At 46.3% G+C, this 25,427-nt stretch overlaps 1 protein-coding gene across 1 annotated transcript; it reads right to left on the bottom strand.

The window, feature by feature from the left end:
- Window positions 1-3,649: 3,649 nt before the first annotated feature.
- LOC309527571 (vomeronasal type-2 receptor 26-like) lies at window positions 3,650-25,113 on the bottom strand (the record flags this gene model as incomplete). The annotated part of the gene is made up of 7 exons (XM_082214397.1): window positions 3,650-4,548; window positions 9,697-9,823; window positions 10,577-10,807; window positions 11,872-12,660; window positions 13,466-13,757; window positions 14,269-14,296; window positions 24,483-25,113. 7 exons carry the CDS (start codon window positions 25,111-25,113, stop codon window positions 3,650-3,652), a joined length of 2,997 nt encoding a protein of 998 aa, XP_082070523.1.
- Window positions 25,114-25,427: the final 314 nt, after the last annotated feature.

The following is a 25,427-nucleotide window of genomic DNA, read 5'->3' as shown; positions in this document are numbered from 1 at the left end:
AAGGGGCCTGTCTGTTCTCAACTGCAAGGGAGTTCCATAATTCTTCATCCCCTCCAACATCTGGGTGAAGAAAAGGCTAAGGAGTAAACACTGCACAGGGAGGGGGACTTTTCTTTTTTTTGTCTTATGTGAGTACCTAATAACCCCCCCCCCCCAAGAAAAGAATCGTTGCAATTACTGATCACAAGCAGGAGGATTAAGAAATGTGTGGAATTAAATTGCTAATCAAAGACATGGCTGGTGGGAAGATTGGGAAGGAATGAATGTTCTGTGTGACGCAGCAATAAAAAGAGATTTATTACGGCAGGCCTGCCTACAGGAGGACGAGGGGGAGGAGGACCATGGCTTGTTACTATATCGGAATGTGAGTTGGACCTGGCAGGGCCCCCTGAGAAAATTGATGAGAGGCTGGGAAGGTTTTGTACAGAGGTGCGGAAATGGCGTCTGTTTTTTTTCTTTTTGATATGGCTCTTGGAGGAGTGTAAAATCCACACAGGATATAACAACGTTTGTTTTCAACCCACTTGTGGAGACTACCAGAGATCACTAAGAAAGGAATATATGATAACAACAAGAAGATGAGGAAAACAACAAAGAGAAGATAGCCATGTTGGTCTGCCATAGTCAAAATAAAAAAATTCCTTCCAGTAGCACCTTAAAGACCAACTAAGTTAGTTCTTGGTATGAGCTTTCGTGTGCATGCACACTTCTTCAGATACAGATGTGTATCTGAAGAAGTGTGCATGCACACGAAAGCTCATACCAAGAACTAACTTAGTTGGTCTTTAAGGTGCTACTGGAAGGAATTTTTTTATTTTAACAAAGAGAAGGTACATTAAAGCAACAGCAAGAGAGACGTTTGGATCCCTTTCGGAGCACGAAGTATGGGTATCCCCAACAAAAATTTAAAAATTTAGCTGTGTAATTTGGGACTAATGTGATTTGGAATTAATGTGATGTGATTGGCCTGTTAATAAAAAAATATTTTTTTAAAAAAGGAGTAAACACTGCACAAATCTAAGTCAGCTGAGTGGTGCTTTGTTGCCTCCTTCCAGCAACTCCTGCAGCCAAGCTTGTGCCAAATGTATTGCTCTGCTTTCCTTTGGACTACAACAGTGAGACTGAGAGGGAGGTCTTGTCATCTGGGCAGCCCTGGACCTCCGTACCCACTGCCTAGACTTGTGCACTATGGAGGTCACATTCATACTGTCAACACAGTGGTTTGACTTCATCCCAGAGACACACTCCATTGTCTTTCAAGACAGACAGATGCCAACAACAACAACAACAACCAGGTGGTTAATGTTGCCAGGTGTGTTTCACTTGGACCCATTGATTACCTGTGGGATCTTGTAGATGCCCAACATGCTTGCAATGTGTGTGGAGATGTCAAATTCACTCTTTTCAAGAACAGCTAGCAGGCTTTTCTGTTTCCCACAGCAGTAGTTTGGAATATTGATTTTCCCACCAGCAAGCAGGTCTGTCATGGAGTCAGAAGTCAGTCTTCCCTCAGAATAGCTATCATATAGGCTGTAGCCCAGGGTGATGTTGGGTAAGAGACTGGGGTTGTGATTAATATCCCGAACAGCAAAGGAGAAGGAAATAACGTGTGAGTTCTTCTTATCCACCCAGCTGCGAAAAAAGTGTGTCACACAGTCAGCCTCAATTCAGTGAAAATGAAAGCCACATTATTTTTTGTATTAATCAAAGCAACTTGGAAAAGGGACCAGGAGGTAGAGCAAAGTGAGACAGAGGTAAACCTGTACCTGTGTGTGCAGTATATTTGCAAGGAAGGAGGATGGAGGGAAGCACAGTCAACAATGAAATGAAATGAAAATTTTCAAGTATATCGGGAAACAAGTTTATCACAGGAAATGGAGAGTAGATAGGAAGCAAAAATACATCAATGCATCATTACTTACATCTCTAGTTTGCTGACGGGGGTGTTGGAAAAAGTGAAAGGAGGTTGATCATTAAAGAGCCTTGGAGAAGTGACTCCACTAATGAGGTGGTCTGCTAGCCAGTAAAAATTTGCAGGCAATATTTGCTCCTTGATCTGCTTCAGTGGGCATTTTCCTCTCAGCTGAATCCCATTGGTTGCAAGAGGCAGCAACACAAGCAGTGTTATCATTCTGGGTCTACCTGCTACGCTTTCCTTGTAGCTGTCCCACCCAACACTAGCTGCTGGTCTTAATAAGCCCCAAGGTTCTTGCAAATCAGGGATTGCAGTGAACTGACAAATACAGGGAGGTGTCCAGCTCTGGTCTCAGAGCTATAGGGTAATGGTTCAGAGGTGGAGCATCTATTTTGCACCAAGGTGGTGAGAGGGTGCAATCTCTGCTCCCTGTTCCAGGCAGTGCTGAGGATGTCCCCTTCCTGGAAAGCCAGTCAGCCTAATTGTCAGATCTAGAAGGCAGCATAACACAGATGTAGCTTCCCACTTCACCTGCTCTGTGTCTTGGCCCCCAGGATTTTGTGGCATGATATATATTTTATACATTCAACCTTCCAGGCAGAATGGAATAAACAACTTCCACTGCCCTTAATTGTGATATTTATCTTATTGGTCCCAAAGGCAATATTCAACTGGTGGGGTGGGGGCTACTTGGATTCAGGAAAGGATAAAAATAGATCACTGTGATTCTGATGATTGTAAAGGGAAGAAAGATGTCCCCTGACACTTGATAGGAGCAGGTGCAGAGCAGGAGAAAACATGTTTACTCAATAGGCTGCCATGGATCATCAAGGGTAAAGGTGAGTTGGGCAGAACATGATTGACATCAGAAGAGCCCTGAGGTTGAATCAGGCCAAAGTCCAGCATCCTGTTCTCACAATGGCCAACCAGGTGACCCTAAGGGAAGCCCACAAGCCAGAGATGAGAGCAGAACTTCCCCTACATGCTATTTTCCTACCTCCAACAGAGTAGTGATAGCATATCAGCTTACTCAATTGTAGGTTAACTATGATGATCAACGGTCTAGAAACCAAGCCTTATGAGGAACGGTTGAAGGAGTTCCATATGTCTAGCCTGGGAAAGAGGAGACTGAGAGGAGATAGCTTGTTTTATTTTTCTTTCTTTTTAAAAAATTATTTATGCTTTTCATAATTATACAATTCATTAATTTTGAGCAAGCTTGTTTTCTCCTGGAAGGTAGGACTCGACCCATCGCAACGCCTGAACACTGAGGTCCCCCTCTGCGGGCCTTCTGATGGTTCCCTCACTGTGAGAAGTTACAGGGAACCAGGCAGAAGGCCTTCTGGGTTGTGGCGCCCTCCCTGTGGAACCTCCTCCCTTCGCATGACAAGGAGACAAAGAACTACATAAACCTATATTGGGAAGTTTTTAATGTTTGATTTTTCTTATGTTTCAATATGCGCTGTAAGCCACCCAAAATGAGTGGAGAAATAAATAAATAAATAAATAAACAAATTCCCATAAGACCTTTTACATATATCCCTTACGTAGTCACTTTCTTCCTAATTCAGCTAAGTTCTTTTTGTACTTTAGCAATTCCGTTTGCAATTTCTTAAGCAGCTTATGAAATCCTGCTATGGGACATGATCAGTCTAACTCCAGTTGAGATTGTGGCTGGGACTTCCAACTGTAGAATTTTATGATATCTGTAGAACTACGGATAAAACGTCATGTTTATTTTTTTCTTGTCAGGTGCTCCTTTGTGTTCAAATCAGGCCTCAATATAATAATGTAGCATTTGGGAATGAAGATGCAGCCCAGGAGCCCAGCACTGGAGGCCAAGATAGAGAAGATCTGCACGGCTACCATGAATTTCCCCTTGGTACTCAGGTAGGTGGGCACAAAGGACACCCAAACACTGCAGAAGACCAGCATGCTGAAGGTGATCAGCTTGGCTTCATTGAAGGCCCCAGGCAGCTTCCTGGCTAAGAAAGCCATTGTGAAGCAGATGGCAGCTAGGAAGCCCATGTAGCCAAGAGAACTGTAAAACATGGCAACAGAGCCTTCATTGCATTGGACAATGATCTCTCCAAGCTGGGAGCTCAGGTCAAAGTCTGGGAATGGAGGAGAGATCCCCAGCCAGATCATACAGATGACAACTTGGACACAGGAACAAGAAATGACAATGGAGTGGGCCAAACTCTTCCCCAGCCATCTCCTCACCTTGTTCCCTGGCTTAGTGGCCAGGAAGGCAAGGACCACAGTGATGGTTTTTGCCAAGACAGAAGAGACAGCAGCTGAGAAGATGATGCAGAAGGCTGTTTGGCGGAGAAGGCAGGTCACATTCCTTGGCTTTCCAATGAAGAGGAAGGAGGACAAAAAGGAAAGCAGTAGAGACATGAGGAGGATGTAGGAGAGGTTCCTGTTGTTGGCCTTGACTATTGGTGTTTCCTTGTATTTAAAGAAGATTCCTAACACAAAGCTTGTGGTTAATGATAAGGAGAGAGCAAAGGAAGCTAGGAGGCTCCCCAAACTTTCTTCATAGGACAGGAAGGTTATTACTTTGGGGACACATTGATCTCGGTCTTCATTTGGACGTTGATCTTCTGGACATTTGGTGCATTCATCAGCATCTGCAGAGAAAAAACACACACTTCAGTATACTAACATCAGTCACAAACCTAGAATATTCTGAATGTTGTGGAGCTGCAAGCACAGGATTTTCAAAAAGGCCCACACTGTACTTTGAAGTGCTGGCAATCAGGACTTTAAAGCATGAAATCAGCTGACATCACTATTGCATTTGGTGATTGACAGCTTGACAGCAGCACCTAACTGCTATTTTTCACGTCGAAAATTTAGATCTAGTGCAAAGGCCAGAAAAAAATCTGGCCCCGGGATTAAATGGATAGACAACCGTGGGTTAAAATGATTAAATAAACAACCGTGGGTTAAATGGATCAATAGGTTGACTGATAAAGGCAACTTGTCATGTTCGAATATTAAGAAGCAGAGGTGTTAAGCCTAAACTTATTTTATAATATACTGACGCTAGAATTATACTTTCTAAAATCACATATTTCAGTAGAATTCCATGATTCCTCCAAGGAATTCAGAGGAGTATTATTGTGTGGCACTGCCTCCATTCCTGAATTGCTTGGACCTCTCAGCAATTGTCAAGTGGTCTCTCTGGCTCTAGTGCTGACTGACTCCATGGCTGGACGACAACCCTCCTCAGGCTACGGAGTTGGTGAACCCAATACGCCCTGGCTCTCTTGCCCACTTTTCCATCACTCACCAAGATAGACCCCAGGACCAGATTCACTGACAGGTCCTCCCTGCATCATTGGAGGTGGCCTTTCAATGCCTTTGAACACTAGTTGCTGGAGATCACTGTCAGTATCTCAGCTCACAGTCAGAGGTAAACTAGCCTCCCCCGGGCAATTGAGCTAGATACTTGTTTACCTTCCGTCTGCTACTCCCGGCAGGCTAGGTCGTAAACCGGCGATTCTCCTCATTAGATGTGAAGAGAACACACCCTCTGCTACTCTGTTTGTCTCCCTCCCTGCATTCCTCCCAGGGAGGGGAAATGAGACAGACAGGAGTCCTATTTACATGTTTTATTCCTGTCATTCAGCAGTACATAGAAAATGTGACTGCACCCTTCAGACTCCATCAGAAGAGTCACTGCTCCACCCCTGCACTTCCAGCACAGGTCACATGACACTCTGAGCTAACATCCGGTGCTCAGTACAGAGAATAGACTCCTCCTTTTTGCCAACAATACAGTTGCAAACCACAACATCCTGTTTTGCATTCCAGCCATCTGGAGCTGGCTTTTGCATTGCTGCTTTTATCCAACAATCTCCCCCAAAAGCATCAATAGGCAAAACATGATCCAGAGAAGAAAACAAACAGTTGTTATACATATAACAGTCCCCTGTTGTTTCAGTTCCACCCTTGGAACTCCCCACCACTGGTTTCACCAGTGTACCTCTCTGGTTGTCTGGCTTCCAAGGAATGAGTGCTTCTGCATTACCTTGGCTAGCTACTCTCTGTTGTGTCTTTGTCTCTGACTTAGACACTTCTTTAACCTGCTTTGAGTTGTTAACAATAGCAACACATGCAACAGCTAAGTTAGCAAACTCTTTTGAGTACCTCTTTGGTGGTACACCCTTTGTAACTCTCTCAGACCTGCGTATGAGGTGCTGATCCTCTGTGCTCACTGGTTCATCCTCTGGACTTTGTTGAGAACCAGTAGCACTCAGTGGTTCTTCCTTCATTTGTGAAGGTCTATCCATTGTGTGAGATTTTCTCTCAATGACTGTTACAACTGAACTCTCTGAGCTATCACTGTCATCATCAGTACCACTGTAATCTGTGTAATCGTCATCATCAGAATCGCCACCTGTGGGAAATGTGTGTACTACTACCCGCTCTTGTTCCGGAGCACTCTCTAGAAACTTTGTGAGAATCACCTGACCAGATTCAGACAAAATTACTCTGTAGAGACCCTTTTCATATCCCACAAAAATGCCTCTGGCATTCTTTACTCCACCTGGAGCTTCTGTTCTCATATGAGACCCGAAAACCTTGAAATAGGCAACAGAAGGTTTTCTATGGAACAGCTTCTCAAAAGGAGAACATCCCAACTCTGTTGAGACCTTTCTCACCCACACGTGAAGATAGGACGCTAGAGACTCAGCCCAATATTCATGTGGCAAATGTGAACTCAGCAATTGCGCATGCATCCCCTTTTGCAATTCTTTGTTCACTCTCACACAGACCCCTCTGTTCCACGCTTCGGCTGAAACAGCAACTTTGTGGTCTATCCCTTTTCCATCCAGGAACTTCTGAAACTTGTGTAACAGAAAAATTTGCTTCTCATCTGTGAAAAGACAATCAATGTTAGCATCATGCATATTTTTCACCTTGTCACAAAACTCCTGAAACTTTTCTAAAGTTTCTTGCGGTTTCTCCATCACAAAAACCCAAGAATAATTAGTAAAACAATCCACACACACAAGGCAATATCGTGCACCGCCTCTAGATGGTTCTAGAGGACCAATCACATCAGCATACACCCGCTGAAATGCTCTGTCGACCTTCTTGGCCACCTTCCTGGTGCTCGTGTTGGCCACACCTGCAAGAGAGATTTCGTTAGAATCAGAAGAATTACATTTCATGTAATCACTTTGATCAAAAGTCAACAAATACAGTCCATCTTTCTCTCTGGCAGTAAGATACAGTTCTCCATCTTTGTAGATCTTGCAGCTTTTAGCATCATAGGACAGTTTCAGTCCTTTCTTTGCAATCTGCGACACACTCAGCAGATTAAATCTCAGTTCTGGAACCAGGTAAACATTGCTTATAGTCAAGTTCAGACTCAAGATACACAGTCCCAATCCTGGTCGCTATCAGCTCTTGACCGTTGGCCTGTTTCACAGCGAAGCTTTGCTTCTTCAACGTTGAAAACAGTTCTCTGTGCGGGCACATGTGTTTTGTACAACCAGTGTCGATTATGAACGAGTTCCCAACATCTGGCGTGGTTCCTTTCGCCATCATAGCCTTTGCAGGTTTCACCTGGCACTTGGTACGGCTTTTGCCTGACGCCTCAGGCTTCGTAGAGCTCCTTTTGACTGGCGTGGCTTTCTACAGTTTCGCTGTAGATGCCCAGTCTTTCCACAATTGTAACATCGGACAGCGCTCAATGCTGTAGCATGCTCTGCAGTAGCACCAGCAGTGGGGAGATTTGAACTCTGTTCTTCCCTCCCCCTGTCCTTCACTTCCAGTGCAGCAAGTCTGTCGTGTTCATTAAGGACCACGGCACACACTCTCTCCGCAGTCAGGTCTTGAGCTGGAAGGGAACCAAGCTGACTGGCAACAACCTTGTAGGTCCAATTCAGGCTGTTTATCATCATGAAGCAAAACACTTCCTCCTGTAGATTGAAATTGCGTTCCACCATCTGTTGACGCAGAAACTTCATTTCTGTCAGGTGCGCTTGAACATCTCCATCAGGCGCTAATCTCAGATTGGTCAACTTCTCAAAATACAGCAACGCTGAAGAACCAGCATCTCTCTGATGTGTTGTACGTAGTGTGTCCCAAACCTCTTTCGCATGTTCTAAATTCTGAATATGCACAAGCTGCTCATCTGAGACACACAGAATTATAGCAGTCCTGGCCCTCACGTTCTGTGACTCCCAACCTCTGGTTGGTGCTGCAGGGATGGGGTTTTCAATTACATCAAAAAGCCTCTGATTCTGCAGCAGGGCCTTCATCTTTACAGACCAAGATGAATAATTGTCATTATTTAAGGGAGGTGGGTAAGGCAGCCCCCCTTCTTGGCATCCATCTTGAAGCCAAGCCTCTAGCTCACACTCTCAAGCAAGCTGTAAAATCCAACAGCTGTTTCCTGTCATCTCTGTGGCAGGCAAACTGCAAGTTGTTTACGCTCTTGGCACCTGGCAGCTAAACGCTAGCTACTATGGAAAGTCCCTTCCAAGAGCTCGTAAACTTGTAGCCAAAACACTCCGTGGTTTTGTTTTGCTTTTCCCAGGCTCACACTCCAGCTTCTCTGCCAGTAACTTTCCACGATCGTTACTTAGCAACAGTGCATACAGGACTTCTTATCTTAACCACAAGAATCCGTGGAATGCAGGCTGAGCTTCCAAGCTGCAGACCTCTTCTCCCGGAGCTGTATTTTTCCAAAACGCAGCTCCCCCGTGAACCAGAGAATTAATCAATCTGCGTTCACACTTTTAGCCCGAAATGCAGCATACCTTGAGCTCTGTTGCTAGGAAAACAGCTTCCTCTGGGTCCAGCCGTCTGTTCAGCGTCTGGCTGCTCTCAGACGTTTATCTCCTCCCTTGGAGCAGAGGAGAACAATTCACCAGCCTCTCATGCAGATGTTCGATGAATCGCAACCATCCGAATGCTGCCATATGTCAGTATCTCAGCTCACAGTCAGAGGTAAACTGGCCTCCCCCCGGGCAATTGAGCTAGATACTTGTTTACCTTCCGTCTGCTACTCCCGGCAGGCTAGGTCGTAAACCGGCGATTCTCCTCATTAGATGTGAAGAGAACACACCCTCTGCTACTCTGTTTGTCTCCCTCCCTGCATTCCTCCCAGGGAGGGGAAATGAGACAGACAGGAGTCCTATTTACATGTTTTATTCCTGTCATTCAGCAGTACATAGAAAACGTGACTGCACCCTTCAGACTCCATCAGAAGAGTCACTGCTCCACCCCTGCACTTCCAGCACAGGTCACATGACACTCTGAGCTAACATCCGGTGCTCAGTACAGAGAATAGACTCCTCCTTTTTGCCAACAATACAGTTGCAAACCACAACATCCTGTTTTGCATTCCAGCCATCTGGAGCTGGCTTTTGCATTGCTGCTTTTATCCAACAATCACATGGCGGGTGGGTGGGAGGGCTGTTCTGTGTATGTAGCTTCTGGGATCCCATGGGAAATCCACTGGCCCCTCTTAGAACAAGTTGCTGAGCATTGCTTTTATTATATTCTTGAGGTTTCTGGCAATAGGTGAACCCTCCCCGAAGAGGACATTTCATTCATGGGGTAACATTACCTGTGCTATTTTCTATAAAAAGAGGTGCCAGAACCCACCATGAATGCCTCTGTTGTTCTCTCAGAATGACAATGGTGCCCACCTGACAGATGACGGAACTAGACATTACTAACATCATGTTTGCAGTGGCTCAAATATTTGCCCCATCTTCCCATCAAAGGCCATTTTTTCCAAGTTCCTCTCCTACCTTCCTGAGTGGAGATGGTCCCTTCTGAGCAAGGAGAACAATCATAGCAGCAGGGCGGCTTCCCTTCCTGAACTTTTCTGGAATATCCAGGGAGACAGCTTTTTGTGCATCTTGATCGAGGGACGGTCTAGGCATGAAAAGAATATTGAGCATTAAGGAGAAAGTGATAGGCGCTTTTATGCCTTTGGACACAGATAATAGAATTTTGGAAGGACCCCGGAGAGGAGATATTTGCTTCCAATAACCTCAAGTGACCCCAGACCATATTTTGGGCAGTTACATTTTGCAGATCTGCATGGCAGAGAAACCATTTTGGTGATTCTGCTTCCTCACCCACCCCCACCCCCTTTACATTGATATCTCATAGTTAACAACAAACAGGAGCATGGCATAAACCATCATATGAACATCAGCAATAAAACAAGTCTTCTACCTGTTGCCGTCACATCTGCCAACAGAGACACTGATGTTGCTTCCAAAGTCTGCACCCAGTGTAGACTTTGGTGTCCAGTTTGCTTGTGTGCCATGTCTCTATGCCCAAACAGAAGTGGAATACCTTACTATACTCCAGCCTTACCCAACTTGGTGCCCCTCGGATATCTTTGCACAATGCTGTCTGGGGTGCATGGGAGTTGTAGTCCACAATATTTGGAGGGCACCAAGTTGGGGAAATGTGTTCTGCTCTGCTCTGAAAAGTCTCCTATTTACTTTGACATTTTATACATGTTTACTCAAGAGCAGGGTCCATTAAACTCTGTAGAACTTAGCTCTAGGAAAGCTCCCACAAGATTGCAGGCAAACCTCATATGTACTATTCAAAATGTTATTAGAGCATAGCAGATGTCATAGTTAATAAAATGACAGATCCAATCTTTCCTACCTTCTTAAATAGCTTGGGCCACACAATTGCTTCTGGGTTAATGGTGAACTTCAGATTTGAGGACTTTTGTCTCTCTATCCTCCCAATTTTCACTCTATCATGAGAGTTATTAGGAAACAGCACCCAATTCACAATATCGAAGTCAATGGCCAGTGCCCCATTCTCATCCAAGTACTGCCCATCAGCTGAAGTATTAGAGTAGAACTGGACTTCTTTCAAGAAACGATGAAGCTAGAATGACACAGGAAAATCCAGCAATGAGTTAGCAGGGCTGAATTATGCAACATGGTTTCATGTTTTCCCTGCATCCTGATCTTCTCTGAATAAGAACCACTGTATTTCTCATTTGGAACCATGTGACTGTTCTAGATTATTAGACACCCTCAATCAACTTCCAAAATTTTGGGGGTGATGAAAATCAACATTGTTACATATATTAGGAAAGGTTGATTTGGAGGGATAAAATGGGAGCCACTGCAGCAGGGTCTCAGATTATGAAATCAAGGTCTGAGAGATGGTCCTTAAGGTATTTTGGTCCTCAGTCATTTAAGGCTTTATAGGGTCAACGTTGAACTTTTAATTGAGTCTGGAAACTTATTGGCAGCCAGTGTGGTTGGACGAGGATTGGTGTAATATGCTCAGACAGTGTTGTCCCAGTGAACAACATGATGGTCGAAGTCTGCATCTTCTGAAGTTTCTGAACAGTCTTCAGAGGCAGCCCTACGTATAACGCAGAAGTGTGGTTATAATTGGAAGACAAAATCATTCAAGAGTATTGCTGTCTAATGACAGTGTAATATGGCAGTGTCCAATCCTAGTGTTTTTGTTACATTTTGTAAAAAGTAATTCCTAATATTCATATTAGATCTAGATTCTACATGTTTAGACCTTTTGTGGATTCCCAAACCATGCAGTGTAGGAGGCTGCTACGAAGTAGATAACTGCTGAATCAGAACAAGCTCCACTTCCATCTCTATGAGTTGCTGTCTGCAAATAATTCTGTCTGCAGGAACATTGCACTGAATCTGTGATCTTGACTTCCCATACACTGATGGGCCATTTCTGTTGTACTCCACCTGCAACTCGTGTAGAATTCCCTTCCCCTGGGAACCAGGGTAGTAGAAATTCTGATGGAGTTCTGTAAGCAGGTGAAAACAATGTCAACGGCCAATCAGTCAATGTAGACAACACCAACCAACGTTCTGACTCAATTCAAGACCGATTCTGATGATATTATCATGGTGATTCCAGAGAAGGGACAACAAATTCCAGTTTGCAAGAGGAAAAGGACTTACCTGCCATGGCTGTAGCTTTTGAAGATCCCAACTGCCTCCACCCACAATCGACATCCTTTTTGACCTGGATGAATATGCAGCATTGAAGGCCTGAGCCACAGCTTGGATACTCAAGTAGTTCACATAGCTGTCTTGGGACAGGATTCTTTCAATCTCTTCCTGGGGCAGCATCTTCACATTATCCTTCTCTCTGCATTTGGTCATACCCCTCACAGACAAGGCATGCCTGGAATAAGAACAATCAAATGCTTCTTCTGAATACCATTGACTAGCCAAGGACATTGGCCCATAATAGTCCTTCTTCATCCTTTTTTTGGTCTTCACTACAAAGGACAAAGAGCCATGAGCATACTGGAAGCAGTGAATATCACATAGGAAAATTTTGTTCTGAAGACCTGTGGTTACCCAGACTTTCCCCCCAGTCTGTATCCTTTCCAGTAAGGACTGTACCTCTATGATTATGTAAAGTCCACTTTGAGAGTCTGCAAAGTAAACAAATACATTGACTTGTCTCCACAGGACAGGTGCTTCATGGGGTATCCATAGCCAAGTTTCTCGTTGTACTCTTTGTGTGAAGGCAACACAAATTTCCCTTTTGTTCATTAGAGGTGTCAAGGTACTCAGGAACCTTTCTCCATTGTCATTGTCTGGAGCAAAGAGGCCCACCCATGTCCACCTGAAATGCAGGAGGACTTGAACCATGCCTTGGTACTGCGTTTCTTGGTTTGGGACCATCCGGTAGACAAAAGGGGACTGGAATTTATCAGTAAGAGCAAAGCCATAACTGAGCTGGTGAGAAAAGGGAAAGAGATTGATGGCTTGTGTTTCAGGATTAAGACCCGATACGTCTATGTGAAGGATGCTGACAGATTTAGTGCAAACCTCACTGTTTTTTTGGAAGTAAAACAATATTTTTTTTAAAAATCAAGCAATCCTTATACCAATTAATGGCAAAATTCTCTAGCCAGTTAAAAAAGATTCTTTAAAAAACAATCAAAAAGGTAAAACACTATAACCAAACTTAAATGAAAATGCCTGCTGCAATAAAATAAAAGTTTTGAGTAAGCCCTAGAAAGATAGTAGGAAAGGGCCCTGTCTGTCCTCAACTGCAAGGGAGTTCCATCACCCTTCATACCCTCCAACATCTGGGTGAAGAAAAGGTTAAGGAGTAAACCCTGCACAAATCCTAAGTCAGCTGAGTGGTGCTTTGTTTGCCTCCTTCCAGCAACTCCTGCAGCCAAGCTTGTGCCAAATGTATTGCTCTGTTTTCCTTTGGATCACAGCAGTGAGGCTGAGATGGAGGTGTTTCCTGCTTGGCAGGGGGTTGGACTCGATGGCCCTTGTGGTCCCTTCCAACTCTATGATTCTATGATTCTATGATTCTATGAGGTCTTGTCGTCTGGGCAGCCCTGGACCTCCGTACCCACTGCCTCGGCTTGTGCACTGTGGAGGTCACTTTGATACTACTTACACAGTGGTTTGACTTCATCCCAGAGGCTCACGCCATCGTCTTTCAAGACAGACAGATGGCAGCAGAAACAACAACAAGGTGGCTAATTTTGCCAGGTGTGTTCCACTTGGACCCATTGATTACCTGTGGGATCTTGTAGATTCCTAACATGCTTGCAATGTGTGTGGAGATGTCAAATTCACTTTTTTCAAGAACAGCTAGCAGCCTTTTCTGCTTCCCACAGCTGTAGTTTGGAATATTGATTTTCCCACCAGCAAGCAGGTCTGTCATGGAGTCAGATGTCAGTCTTCCCTCAGAATAGGTATCATAGATGCTGTAGCCCAGGGTGATGTTGGGTAAGAGGCTGGGGTTATGATTAATATCCCGAAGAGCAAGGGAGAAGGAAATAACGTGTGAGTTCTTCTTATCCACCCAGCTGCAAAAAAAGTGTGTCACGTAGTCATCCTCACATTCTTTTTTGTATTAATCAAAGTGACTTGGAAAAGGGGCCAGGAGGTAGAACAAAGTGAGACAGAGGTCTACCTGTACCTGTGTCTGCAGAGGTTTTGCAAGGGAGGAGGGTGGAGGGAAGCAAAGTCGACATTTATAATTTGAAGTTGCATAGAATATGTTGTGCATGGGGGAAAGAATTGTGTTCACATTTTATTTATTACAGAAAACTTGCAACTCAAACACATCCCAAAGCACTTCTAGAAAACAAGTCATGCTTTGGAGAGCAGTACATGTCAAAACTACTACTAATTATTTAAAATTCATTATAAAACACTTTGAAACATGGTTTTTCACTAACTGAATGGACACAAAGAACTCTTTAAATAAATTAATGAAATGTAATGTAATTAACATTTTCAAGTTTATCAGAAAACAAGTGTATTAGGGGAAATGGAGAGTAGATAGGAAGAAGAACTATATCAATGCATCATTACTTACGTCTCAAGTCTGCTGGCAGGGGTGCTGGAAAAGGTGAAAGGAGATTGTTCATGAAAGAATATTGGATATATGACTCCACTAATGAGGTAGTCTGCTAGGCGGTAAAAATTTGCAGCCGAAACTTGCTCCTTGATTGGATTCAGTGGGCATTTTCCCCTCAGCTGCATACCATTGGTTGCAAGAGGCAGCAACACAAGCAGTGTTATCATTCTGGGTCTACCTGCTACACTTTCCTTGTAGCTGTTCCACCCAATACTAGCTGCTCATAATATGCCCCAAATTCTTGCAAATCAGAGATTGCAGTGAATCAACAAATACAGAGAGGTGTCCAGCTCTGGGCTCAGAGCTATAGGGTGATGATTCAGAGGTGGAGCATCTATTTTGCACCAAGGTGGTGAGAGGGTGCAATCTCTGCTCCCTGGTCCAGGCAGGGCTGAGGATGTCCCCTTCCTGGAAAGCCAGTCAGTCAAAATTACTGATCTAAAAAGCAGCATCACACAGATGTGCCTTCTGACTTCACCTGCTCTATGTCTTGGCCCCCAGGATTTTGTGGCACAATATATATTTTATACACCCAACCTTTCAGGCACAGTGGGATAAAAATCTTCCTGCTGCCCTTAATTGCAATATTTACCTTATTGCTTGCAAAGGCAATATTCAAGCAGTGGGGTGGGAGCTAGTTGGACTCAGGAAAGAATAAAAATAGATCACTGTGATTCTGATGATTGCAAAGGGAAGAAAGATCTCCCCTGAAACTTTGTAGGAGCAGGTGCAGAGCAGGAGAAAACATGTTTACTCAATAGGCTGCCACAGATCATCAAGGTAAAGGTGACTTTGGCAAAACATGATGGACATCAGAAAAGCCCTGAGGTTGGATCAAACTGTAAGGTGGTCCTGAGATATTGTGGGCCTCAGACGTTTAAGGCTTTATAGGTCAAAGCCAGGACTTTGAATTGGGTCTGGAAGCTAACTGGCAGCAACTGTGGTTGGACCAGCACCAGCGTCTTATCTTTGCACCTGTGCAAACAACCCAGCTTCACAGCCAGAGTTTCATCTTACATGTAGAAACTTACCAAGACAGTTTTCTGAAAACAAATGTCCAAAACCCTCAACAGGGGGGCCATCTGAAATTTCATTAGGATTAATAAATACACTTTATAAAGATGAGAGAAGCTGCAGATAACATCAGGCTGGTAGTGGATTTGATATATTTAAACAGGAACAGTGAAGCTTTAGCTATAATATCTCTAGATGCAGAAATAACTTTTGATAAGGTCTACAAACTATATATAGAAAAAGTACTACAAAAATTTGGTTTTCCATTAGTCTTTATAAAATGGATAAACATATTATATTGCTCCCCTACATCTAGTGTTAAGACAAACGGCATAATGTCTGCACCTTTCACATTATCCAGAGGTACTAGGCAAGGCTGGCCACTTTCGCCTTTGCTTTTTAATATCTGTTTGGCGCCCCTGGCATGTACTGTTAGACAGCATAAGGAAATCTTTGGTGTAATTCATAACTCACTTGAAAACAAATTGGTAATGTTTGCAGATGATATTCTTCTGTTTATCACAAAAAATCTCACAGTACTGTTCCAAAATTAATGCAAAATATAGATTTTTGGGTAATATATCTGGATACACTATAAACTGGTCCAAATTGGAGTTGATGTTAATAGGAAATAACTTTTTGGTTCAACCGTTTAAACAATACCAATTTCAAATTTGCAAAGACAACATTAAATTCCTATATATATTAATACCATGAGACTTGTGTTATTAAACATCAACAAAATAGGACTTCCGGGGTTGGCGCGATCTGGAAATGGCGGATTCCCTCCGAGCTCCGGAGGGAATCGGCTCAGCGGAGGATGGGTCTTTGCCGTGCCGGCGACGCGGGGACCCTTAGAAACCGCAGGCACGGATGCCTGCGGACTGAAGACTCGGTGGGTGCCTTAAACGCCCCCCCTGATTCATGAAGAGCCTTTTTAAAGGCTGCGGAGAGGATACGGGGGGTGGCGCGGCACTGAGAGTCGATCGCTACCTCCGCCGAGTGAAGCCGCGAGCCATGACTGGAGAGCGCTGACTTCCTTCCTTGAAATTCGGACTGAAAAATAACCCGTGAGTAAAATGGAATTGGATTTTTAGAAACTTTTCCTGTGAATTTGAGACGACCGGGGGGTGTGCTAAAAGGAAGTCCGCACCCCCCCTTTGCAGACGATTTAGAGCAACAACATAAGAGCTAAGCTGGAGAGTCCACCCTATAAGGGGTGAGTTAAAAAAGACAGTAACGTCCAAGATTTCGTTAAAAAAAAAAAAGAAATTTTGAGCAGGAGAGTGGAGTTTCGGAAGTTTCCTTTTTCTGTTGTAAACAACCCCCCTCCCGGGCCCGGGAGCGTCCTGTTTCGGAGCTTGTGTAAGAGGAGCAGAGTTTGACAGCTGTCAAAGCTGTCAAACGGGCAATTTAGAGTGGAAAAACCTTTACTTAAGATCCCTCTGGATTATAATGAGTTACAATTGAATAAAATTGTTGGAAACAAAGTAACAACAATAAGTTTGAGGATTGTTGGAGAAAAGAACACTAAGTAACCAGATTCCCTCTAGGGGGAATTCTGTGGAATTACAATGGCTGTGGATGGAAAAATACTAGTGGAAATCGAAAGAATGTTTAAGCTGGTGGGAATCTTACAAGAGCAGACTTTTGTTATGAGTAAACAACTTGGGACCTTGACTTCTGGAACAAACAGCTCTGCTGAATGTAGTGAGGACCTGAATGAGAAAGAATCCACAGCTGAATCCGAAATGATAACTAAAAAAGGGGAAGAGACTAAACAAGAAAAAGAGAAAGTAAAGTTGGAAAGTACCAACCAGGAACTGACGCCTGTGGAATATAAGCAAGGAGACTTTTGGACTAAGTTTACTAAGATGCAAAAGACGAAAGTGGAGGCCCCGGGAATGTATGAAACACAGGTTTTTAAAATAAAGAAATATAATTGGGGCCTCCACACTGACTTTGACTATGATCTTGAAGATCCAGGCCTTGTGGAAATTCTTCAGCAGTTGTTTCCTAGAACACGTATGGGAAGAGATTACAGGTTGATTTTGACAGAACTTTTTCGAGATTTGATGACCGACATAAAAGACTACCAACAAGACCGGCGGAGAGGGACTGAAAGAGACTTGAGAGCCTCGGACGTGTGGGACCCAGGCTAAGAATTGACATTTTGGACATGTATTGGGAAGGGGCGCAAATCGGGGATGGGAGGGAGGGAAGGATGTAATTAACATCACTCAAGATTGTGGGGTTTAGTTAATATGACATTTATCTAAGATAAATTGGGAAATCGACGGAAGGGAACTGGGGTCCAACTTAGAAAAATTTATTTTGTTTTCTTTTTACATAAGGATTAATATTATGATGTATAAGAGGAGAAATGCCAATTTGCTGACATAACTTTGGGAATAGGGATGCAAGGGAGGGGGTGAGGGGAAGTCAGGGAGTAAGGTTAGGAAAATAAGATTTTTTGAAATTATACATGTTTTTTTGTCTTTTTTGTTCGTTTTTTGTGTGTGTATTTGTCTATATAAAATGTGAAAAACCAATAAAAATTCTTTAAAAAAAATAAACATCAACAAAATATATCATGAGGTATCAATAGACATCGACAGGTGGGAGTCATTGAACCTGACCCTTTGGGGCAAAGTCAATGCTCTTCAAATCAACATAATACCTAGACTAGTTTAGATTTTGAGAGGCATTCCAATTCACATACTAAGCAAATACTTTCTCAAAATTGAATCTTTGTTCAGAAAATACCTTTGGGGCTCTTCGGTTCCAAGAATATCTATGCAAAAATTGCAAATACTGATAAAAGAAGGAGGATTTGGGATCCCAAACTTAGAATTGTATCATCAAGCATATTTTCTGTCAGGTACACAATTCTGAAGACCCATAACTGAAAACAACTGTCCAAATTGGGCTACGTTGGAATATTCTTAAGTAGCACCTTTAGAAAGATGGGCAGCACTTGGGTCTAAATACATTAATTCTCAAGATGCTATTGAAACAATAACATCAGTTTGAACAATATGACATCAAATGTCCAAAAAATACATATTTGACCTTTTCTCCTACGACAAAATAACTTTATGGGGAAACCCGTCTTTAAAAATTGGGAAATAAATGGTCGTATGGAAGAGGTGGGTGAATTTGGGTATATTACCACTTGGACTACTGCAATGCGCTCTACGCGGGGCTACCTTTGAAGGTGACTCGGAAACTACAGCTAATCCAGAATGCGGCAGCTAGACTGGTGACTGGGGGCGGCCGCCGAGACCACATAACACCGGTCTTGAAAGACCTACATTGGCTCCCAGTACGTTTCCAAGCACAATTCAAAGTGCTGGTGTTGACCTTTAAAGCCCTAAACGGCCTCGACCCAGTATACCTGAAGGAGCGTCTCCACCCCCATTGTTCTGCCCGGACGCTGAGGTCCAGTGCCGAGGGCCTTCTGGCGGTTCCCTCATTGCGAGAAGCAAAGCTACAGGGAACCAGGCAGAGGGCCTTTTCGGTAGTGGCGCCCGCCCTGTGGAACGCCCTCCCATCAGATGTCAAAACGATAAACAACTACCTGACATTCAGCAGACATCTTAAGGCAGCCCTGTTCAGGGAAGTTTTTAATGTATGATATTGAAATATACTCAGAGTCTGAATGTCCCCTCACAGTATCTGCTTTATATACATTATTTACACAATGGGCTGCACATGATTGGCTAATTCCGGAATTCTACTGTAAGCCAATCAGGTTGTGGATTCACTTCTATCTGGAGCAGGATTGGGTGGTTCCTGCCAACCAATCATACTGCTGCATTGTTCTAGGACCAATCAGACTGCTGCATTCTGAATCCTATTGTTCTAGGACCAATCAGACTGCTTCAGTTTGGATCCTATTTAACTCAGTACATAACACCCCTCCCCTCTAAGTTCCAGTCCTGCCCGGGAGGTCGCATTCATAGTCCTCAAGGTATGCCGGCGGCCTACGTGTGCGTTGCGGCCTGGGGTGTTCCCTGGTCCGGGCTCCAGGCTCTGGCTCGTGTTCCAAGGATGCTGGCTGTGATGGGGCTGTTTGGTCTGGTGCAACCGGCTCACTCATTCGTGGTTCTGGTTCCGGTGTCCTTTCGGCCTCAGGGGTCCTCTCTGTATTTACTGATTCTGCCTCTCCTGCTGGCCCCTCCTGCTCTATGGGCCTCACTGCCCCGCTGTTCCCTTGGGACTCCTCTGACCTGTCCTCCTCCTGGGTTTCTCCCGGGAATCGTCGCCGTATCTGGTCGCAGTGGCGGCGCCAGCATTGCCCCCCATCCGTTAGCACCTCGTACGATACTGGGCCAGTGACCCTGGTGACTGTGGCGGGTACCCATGCTGGGCCTGCCCCAAAATTCTTTGCGTACACTGGGTCCTGGGCCTTGAAGGTCCGGGGGTTCCTGCCTTCCCCCACCACTACCTCATCCTGAGCTCTATCGGGGTGAAGGCGGTCCAATCTGATTGCAAGGCGCCGACCCATTAGTAGTTCAGCGGGGCTCCGGCCAGTCGTTGAGCTGGGGGTGCTGTGCTGTGCTAGAAGGAATGTGGCAAGGCGGTACTCCCAGTCCCCTTGCGTCATGCGGCGAAGGGTGTCCTTGGTGGTCCGCACCATGCGTTCTGCTTGGCCATTGGTGGCAGGGTGGAACGGCACCGAACGGATGTGGCGGATGGCGTTTTGTGCTGTGAAGGTTTGGAATTCTCCTGACGTAAATGCAGTCCCGTTGTCTGAGACGAGAGTGTCAGGGAGCCCGTGGGTTGCAAACAGCCTGCGTAGTACCCGGATGGCTGCGGACATGGAAGTGGACGGTACCAGTGCGACTTCCAGCCATTTGGTGTAGGAGTCCACGACAATGAAGAATGTTTTCCCCTGAAAGGGGCCAGCGAAATCCACATGCAGGCGTGACCATGGTGCTCGGGCGGACTCCCAGAACTGGACTGGGGCCCTTGGGGGATCTGGGCGGGATTCTTGGCAGGCCTGGCAGTGTTTGACCCAGGCCTCTATCTCTCCGTTGATCCCTGGCCACCACACATAACTCCTGGCCAGGGCCTTCATTCTTACTACCCCTGGATGTGTCTCGTGTAGGGCTGTGAGGACCCTTTTGCAGAGGGGCTGGGGAACAACGACTCTGCTTCCCCATAACAGGCACCCCTTGTGGGCTGACAGTTCATGTTTGCGGGTTGTGTAGCCAGCGAATTCTGGCCCGGGGCTGCTGCTGGGCCATCCCCTCCACACCCAGTCCAGGACCCGGGAGATGACCCTATCTTTCTTGGAATGGTGTGCAACTTTTTGTGCCTGAATGGGGCGGTCGGGAAGCAGCTCCAGGCTCATAACCTCTTGTGCAGGTGCTGGGTCGGGGCCTGTTTCCGGTAGTGGTAGCCTGATGAGGGCGTCCGCATGGCCCATTGCCTTCCCCGGGCGGTGAATCAGTGCATACTGGTAGCTGGCAAGGAAAATTGACCACCTGAGGACGCGAGGAGACAGCACTTGGGGGGTCTGCTTTTCGGGGGCAAACAAGCCAAGCAACGGCTTGTGGTCAGTCACCACAGTGAAGGGCCGCCCGTACAAGAAATCATGGAATTTTTTTACTCCCTTCACGATTGCCAGACCCTCCTTGTCGATTTGCAAGTAGTTCCGCTCGGTTGCGTTGAGTGTCTGGGAGAAGTACGCCACCGGTACCTCTCTTCCATCCGGGAGTTGGTGCCCCAGGACAGCGCCAATGCCATAGGGTGAGGCGTCGCATACTAGCACCACCGGCAGCCTCTCGTCGAAGTGTGCCAAGACAGAGTTTGAGACAAGCAAGTCCTTGACTGCTTGGAATGAGGCCTCCTGGCGCTGGCCCCACACCCAAGGGGCCCGCTTGTCCAGGAGTCTGTGTAGGGGCTCCGCTACCGCCGCCTTGTGGGGAAGGAAGGAATGGTAAAAATTCAATAGTCCCAAGAAGGCCTGAAGTTCAGTCTTGCTCTTGGGCGCTGGGGCATCACAAATGGCCCGTACCTTGTCCCCAGTCGGGTGAACCCCTTCTGCGTCCACCATAAATCCCAGAAAGTCCACCTGAGGCACTCCTAGTAGACATTTTTCCCGCTTCACCTTGAGACCTGCTGTCTGGAAACGGTGCAGAACGGTGCGGAGGCGGTCCTCAAACTCCTCTGGTGTGGGCCCGGCAATCAACACATCATCGAAGAAGGGGGTGACGCCAGGAATCCCTTTAAGGAGAGAGTCCATTAGATTCTGGAATATGCCTGGTGCCACGCTGACACCGAATTGCAGCCGCTTTACCCTGAACGCTCCTCTGTGCGTCACAATCGTCTGTGCCTCTGCTGTGGCCTCATCTACTGGCAGCTGTTGATATGCTTGGGCCAAGTCCAGCTTGCCAAAAAATTTTGACCCAGCCAGGGTGGCAAGGACATGGCTGACCACTGGCACTGGGTATGCATGGGCCGTGAGGGCCTTGTTTATGGTACATTTGTAGTCTGCGCAGATGCGGACCGAACCATTAGGCTTGACGGGTGTGACGATTGGGGTTTCCCAGGGGGCATTAGGCACCGGCTCCAGCACTCCTTGCTCCACGAGTCGGTCCAATTCCTCATCTATACAGGGTTTCAAGGTGAACGGGACCCGGCGGGCCTTGAGCCTGACCGGTCGTACTGCAAGTTCAAGCTGTAGCGCAATGGGGGGGCCGTATACTGTCCCAATTTCCCGTCGAAAACCCCTGGAAATTCCTTGCATATGGTGTCCATGTGAAGTTTATTGATCTGCCGTGACGTGCTAATTGGTTTACAACCCAACTTATCTCTTAACAGCGGTCCGGCGCGCTTCCATCAGCTGCGCGTTCTGCTTCCTTCAGTCACGGCCAGCAGAGTGAAACACAGCGTTGAAGCTGTCACGGTGCTCCAGAAAGACACACAGAGCACTGGATTGTCTATGTACAGCTCTTTATTGCGACATTTCTCAAACACATCCAGGACTCCTCGCAGCCATGGCAAACTGCGTCCTCCTCTCTCAAAGACCGAGAGAAAACAGACAGAAAACTCCTCCCAGCTTCGAAAGCTGACGTCAGAATGTTGAGGCATCATGGGAAAAACTTAACCTCTTAAGTTCCGACACCCACACCCCCTCTTGCGTCACATTCTGACAAGACCTGTGGACTTACCACATAACTCTCAGGTTCACACTGTGCGAAACTTACCCACGCACCTGTGGCCTGATACCTGTCAGGTGGAATACCCTTCGTTGTGCGACTTGACCGTCTGGGCACAACCTCAGATGTTTCCCTTGACCCACCATCACCAGCAGGTGTGTCCTCAGCATCCCGGGATTCCCCCTCTGACTTATAGCGACTTCGAATCCTCTCCCGTACACTCACCGGAGAACTAGGCTCACTCTTGGCCTCCCTTTTAACAACTTGTGGAGATGCCCCACCCTGCTCCCGATCTTGGTCAGTGACCTGATCTTCATCAGCAGACTCAGCCTCTCCTTCCTCCTCAGAATCTTCCTGCTCTGAATCAGAAAGACATTCTGATAGAACATCACGCCTGACAGGAGTCTTTGACCTTACATCCTGTTCGTAGAACTCAGCGTGTTTGCTGATCAGCAGCTTACTCTGATCACCTGAAGGGAATGCAAACTTCCATGCACGCGCTGCTGGCTCATACCCACAGAAGATCATTTTCCGGAACTTGGATCCATCTGGCCCTCGCAAAGCCTCAGGCACTGGCACAGATGCTTGTGACCCAAACGTGCGCAAAAAATGAATCTGGGGTTTCCTGCCATGCAACAAACCAAATGGTGTGTCACCTACCGTTGAATTGTAGGTTCGATTCCAGGTGAAGCTCACATACTTGATTGCCTCCAGCCAAAACTTTGGTGGCAAACCAGAATCTGTCAGCAACACCTTTGCAGCCCTGACCTGAGCTTCGCATCTCAGCTCTGATGCCCCCCTCTGATTGGGTGAAGTCACTGTGTGACGTATCCCTTTCTTGCGAAAGAACCTCTGCAAAGCAGATCCTGTAAACTGAGCACCTCTGTCACTTGTGACTGCTTGCACTTTGGTGGAGAACCTTAGTTCCACCTCCTCAACCCAACTTTTGATCAGTTGTGCTGCATCTTCCTTGGATTTGAGACCATGCGTCCAGGTATTCTGCGTAAAGCTATCCTGCATCGTCAGCAGAAACCTGGCCCCTCCCAGACTTGGTTCCTTTACGGGACCCATCAGATCTATGTGAACCAGTTCAAAGGGTTTGGTGTGTACCCTCTCCACCTTTGGGTAACTGCACCCTTTCACCTTTGCCTGTCTGCATGCTTCACAATTTGTGACGCATCCACATTCTACAATGTGACAACCTTTGGCGACCTCAGGCAGCGTCTGTAGTTCTTCTAAAGAACCATGAGCTGTCCTTGCATGCCAAACATGGGCACATGACACATGAGTGGGAACTGCAGCACGCAAGGCTTGTGCTTTTCCAACTTTCCCCTCACCCTCCAGAGGCGTCTTAAGAATGAAGAGATCATTCTGCCCCTTTTTAACCTTGGCAAGTATCCTCCCTCCTTTGGAGATTGTGCAGGTATTTTCCTCAAAGCAAACCTTGAACCCCTTCTTTAACAAATAAGGCACAGACAAAAGACAGTGGTGTATCCCTGGGACGGTACAACACTCCAACTGCTCCTGCAAAACAGAAACATACACAGTTGCCACGTTAGTAACAGTTTGCTTCTGTCCATTTGCGAACAGTACATTTTTCCCGACCGGAACTGCTCTGCGATTCCGCATCTCGACAGCAGGGGTCTCTGGAATCAAATTGCAATTAGCTGCAGAGTCTATCACAAAACAAAACTCAGAGCCTTTCTCACAGCTGTCCTCCAACAATGCCATACTGGCTGTTATTTGATAAGTCTCGTCTTTGACACGTTCATTTGACTCAGTCCCACGCCTGGCTCCTTTCCCAGGCTGGCTCCCATGGAAACCCGACTGGTTCCCAGGGGAGTTGACCTTGACAACATCCTGCCTTGCCTCCTTGCTCCGGTGGGGGCAATTGCGCCGCAGATGTTCTGTGGAATTACACACGTAGCAACGACGAACAGAAAAAGCCTGAACCGTGCATTCCGCTGGCCTGGCTCCACCCTTACACCCAGAGCTCCCGGTGCCAGCTCTGCCCTCTTTCTGGCGTTTTTCTTCTTCGTCTTGCAAGCGTCCTGACACATAATTCAGCGTCAGTTGTTGCGGATCCATAGACTCCAGAGTTAGACACAGATTGTCATAACTCTTGTCCAGAGAGCTGAGCAAAATGTACACCTTCTGCTCCTCTGGAAAATCGACATTTAACAGTCGCAGCTTGTTAAACACGGCCAGCATATCAGTTACATGCTTCCTGATGCTGTCCCCAGGACGTAACTTCATCTCAAACAAGCGTCTGGTGGTGTGGATCTTTGCCCCAGCCGTGGTTCTGTGGTGCACCCGTTCCAACGCTTGGTAAGCGTCACAAGCATTCTCCAGCCCCTCAACCAAAGGTAGCTGCGAGCCATCCAGGCTAAGTATGATTGCTCCCAGGGCCTTTTGATTCCTCCTCTGGGAACTACGGGCATCTGCTATCTCAGCTGCAGTAGCTCCAGCCCCTGGTGTGGGTAGTGGGGGTCCCTGCACGGCCTCCCAAAGACCCTTCGCCACCAGCCATGCCCTCAGCCTCCTGCTGTATTCTTCCCAATTCTTGCCGTCCAATTTTTCGAACGGTACAGAATACGAATCATGTCCTTCTGCCATCTTCCCCCGGGGCCCAGCGTACTCACGTAAACAAACAGCCGCTCTCCAGCTCCCGGTCTAGCAGATCTGCCTCTCACAACGTCAGGCAGGACTCCAAGCTGGCTTCAGCGTCACCGTCAGCTTGCCTTCGAACGTTAGGCACAGCTCTTGGCTTACTGCAGCATACAGCACAGCGTGTCTCACCCAGCTTGCTTGCCTCAGACACAGGCCCCGCTCCCGTCAGCGTCAATACCTCCGAACGCAGAACTTCAAAGCATTCCGGCAGCCTCCAGCGACAGCTTTACAAGCGGTAATTTAGGGTCCATAACCTGTGA

This window comes from Podarcis vaucheri (genome assembly GCF_965113315.1).
Source record: "Podarcis vaucheri genome assembly, chromosome: 2".
NCBI lineage: Eukaryota > Metazoa > Chordata > Lepidosauria > Squamata > Lacertidae > Podarcis > Podarcis vaucheri.
Note: the sequence above shows the minus strand (reverse complement) of the source record. Positions and strands in the feature narration are given on the sequence as shown.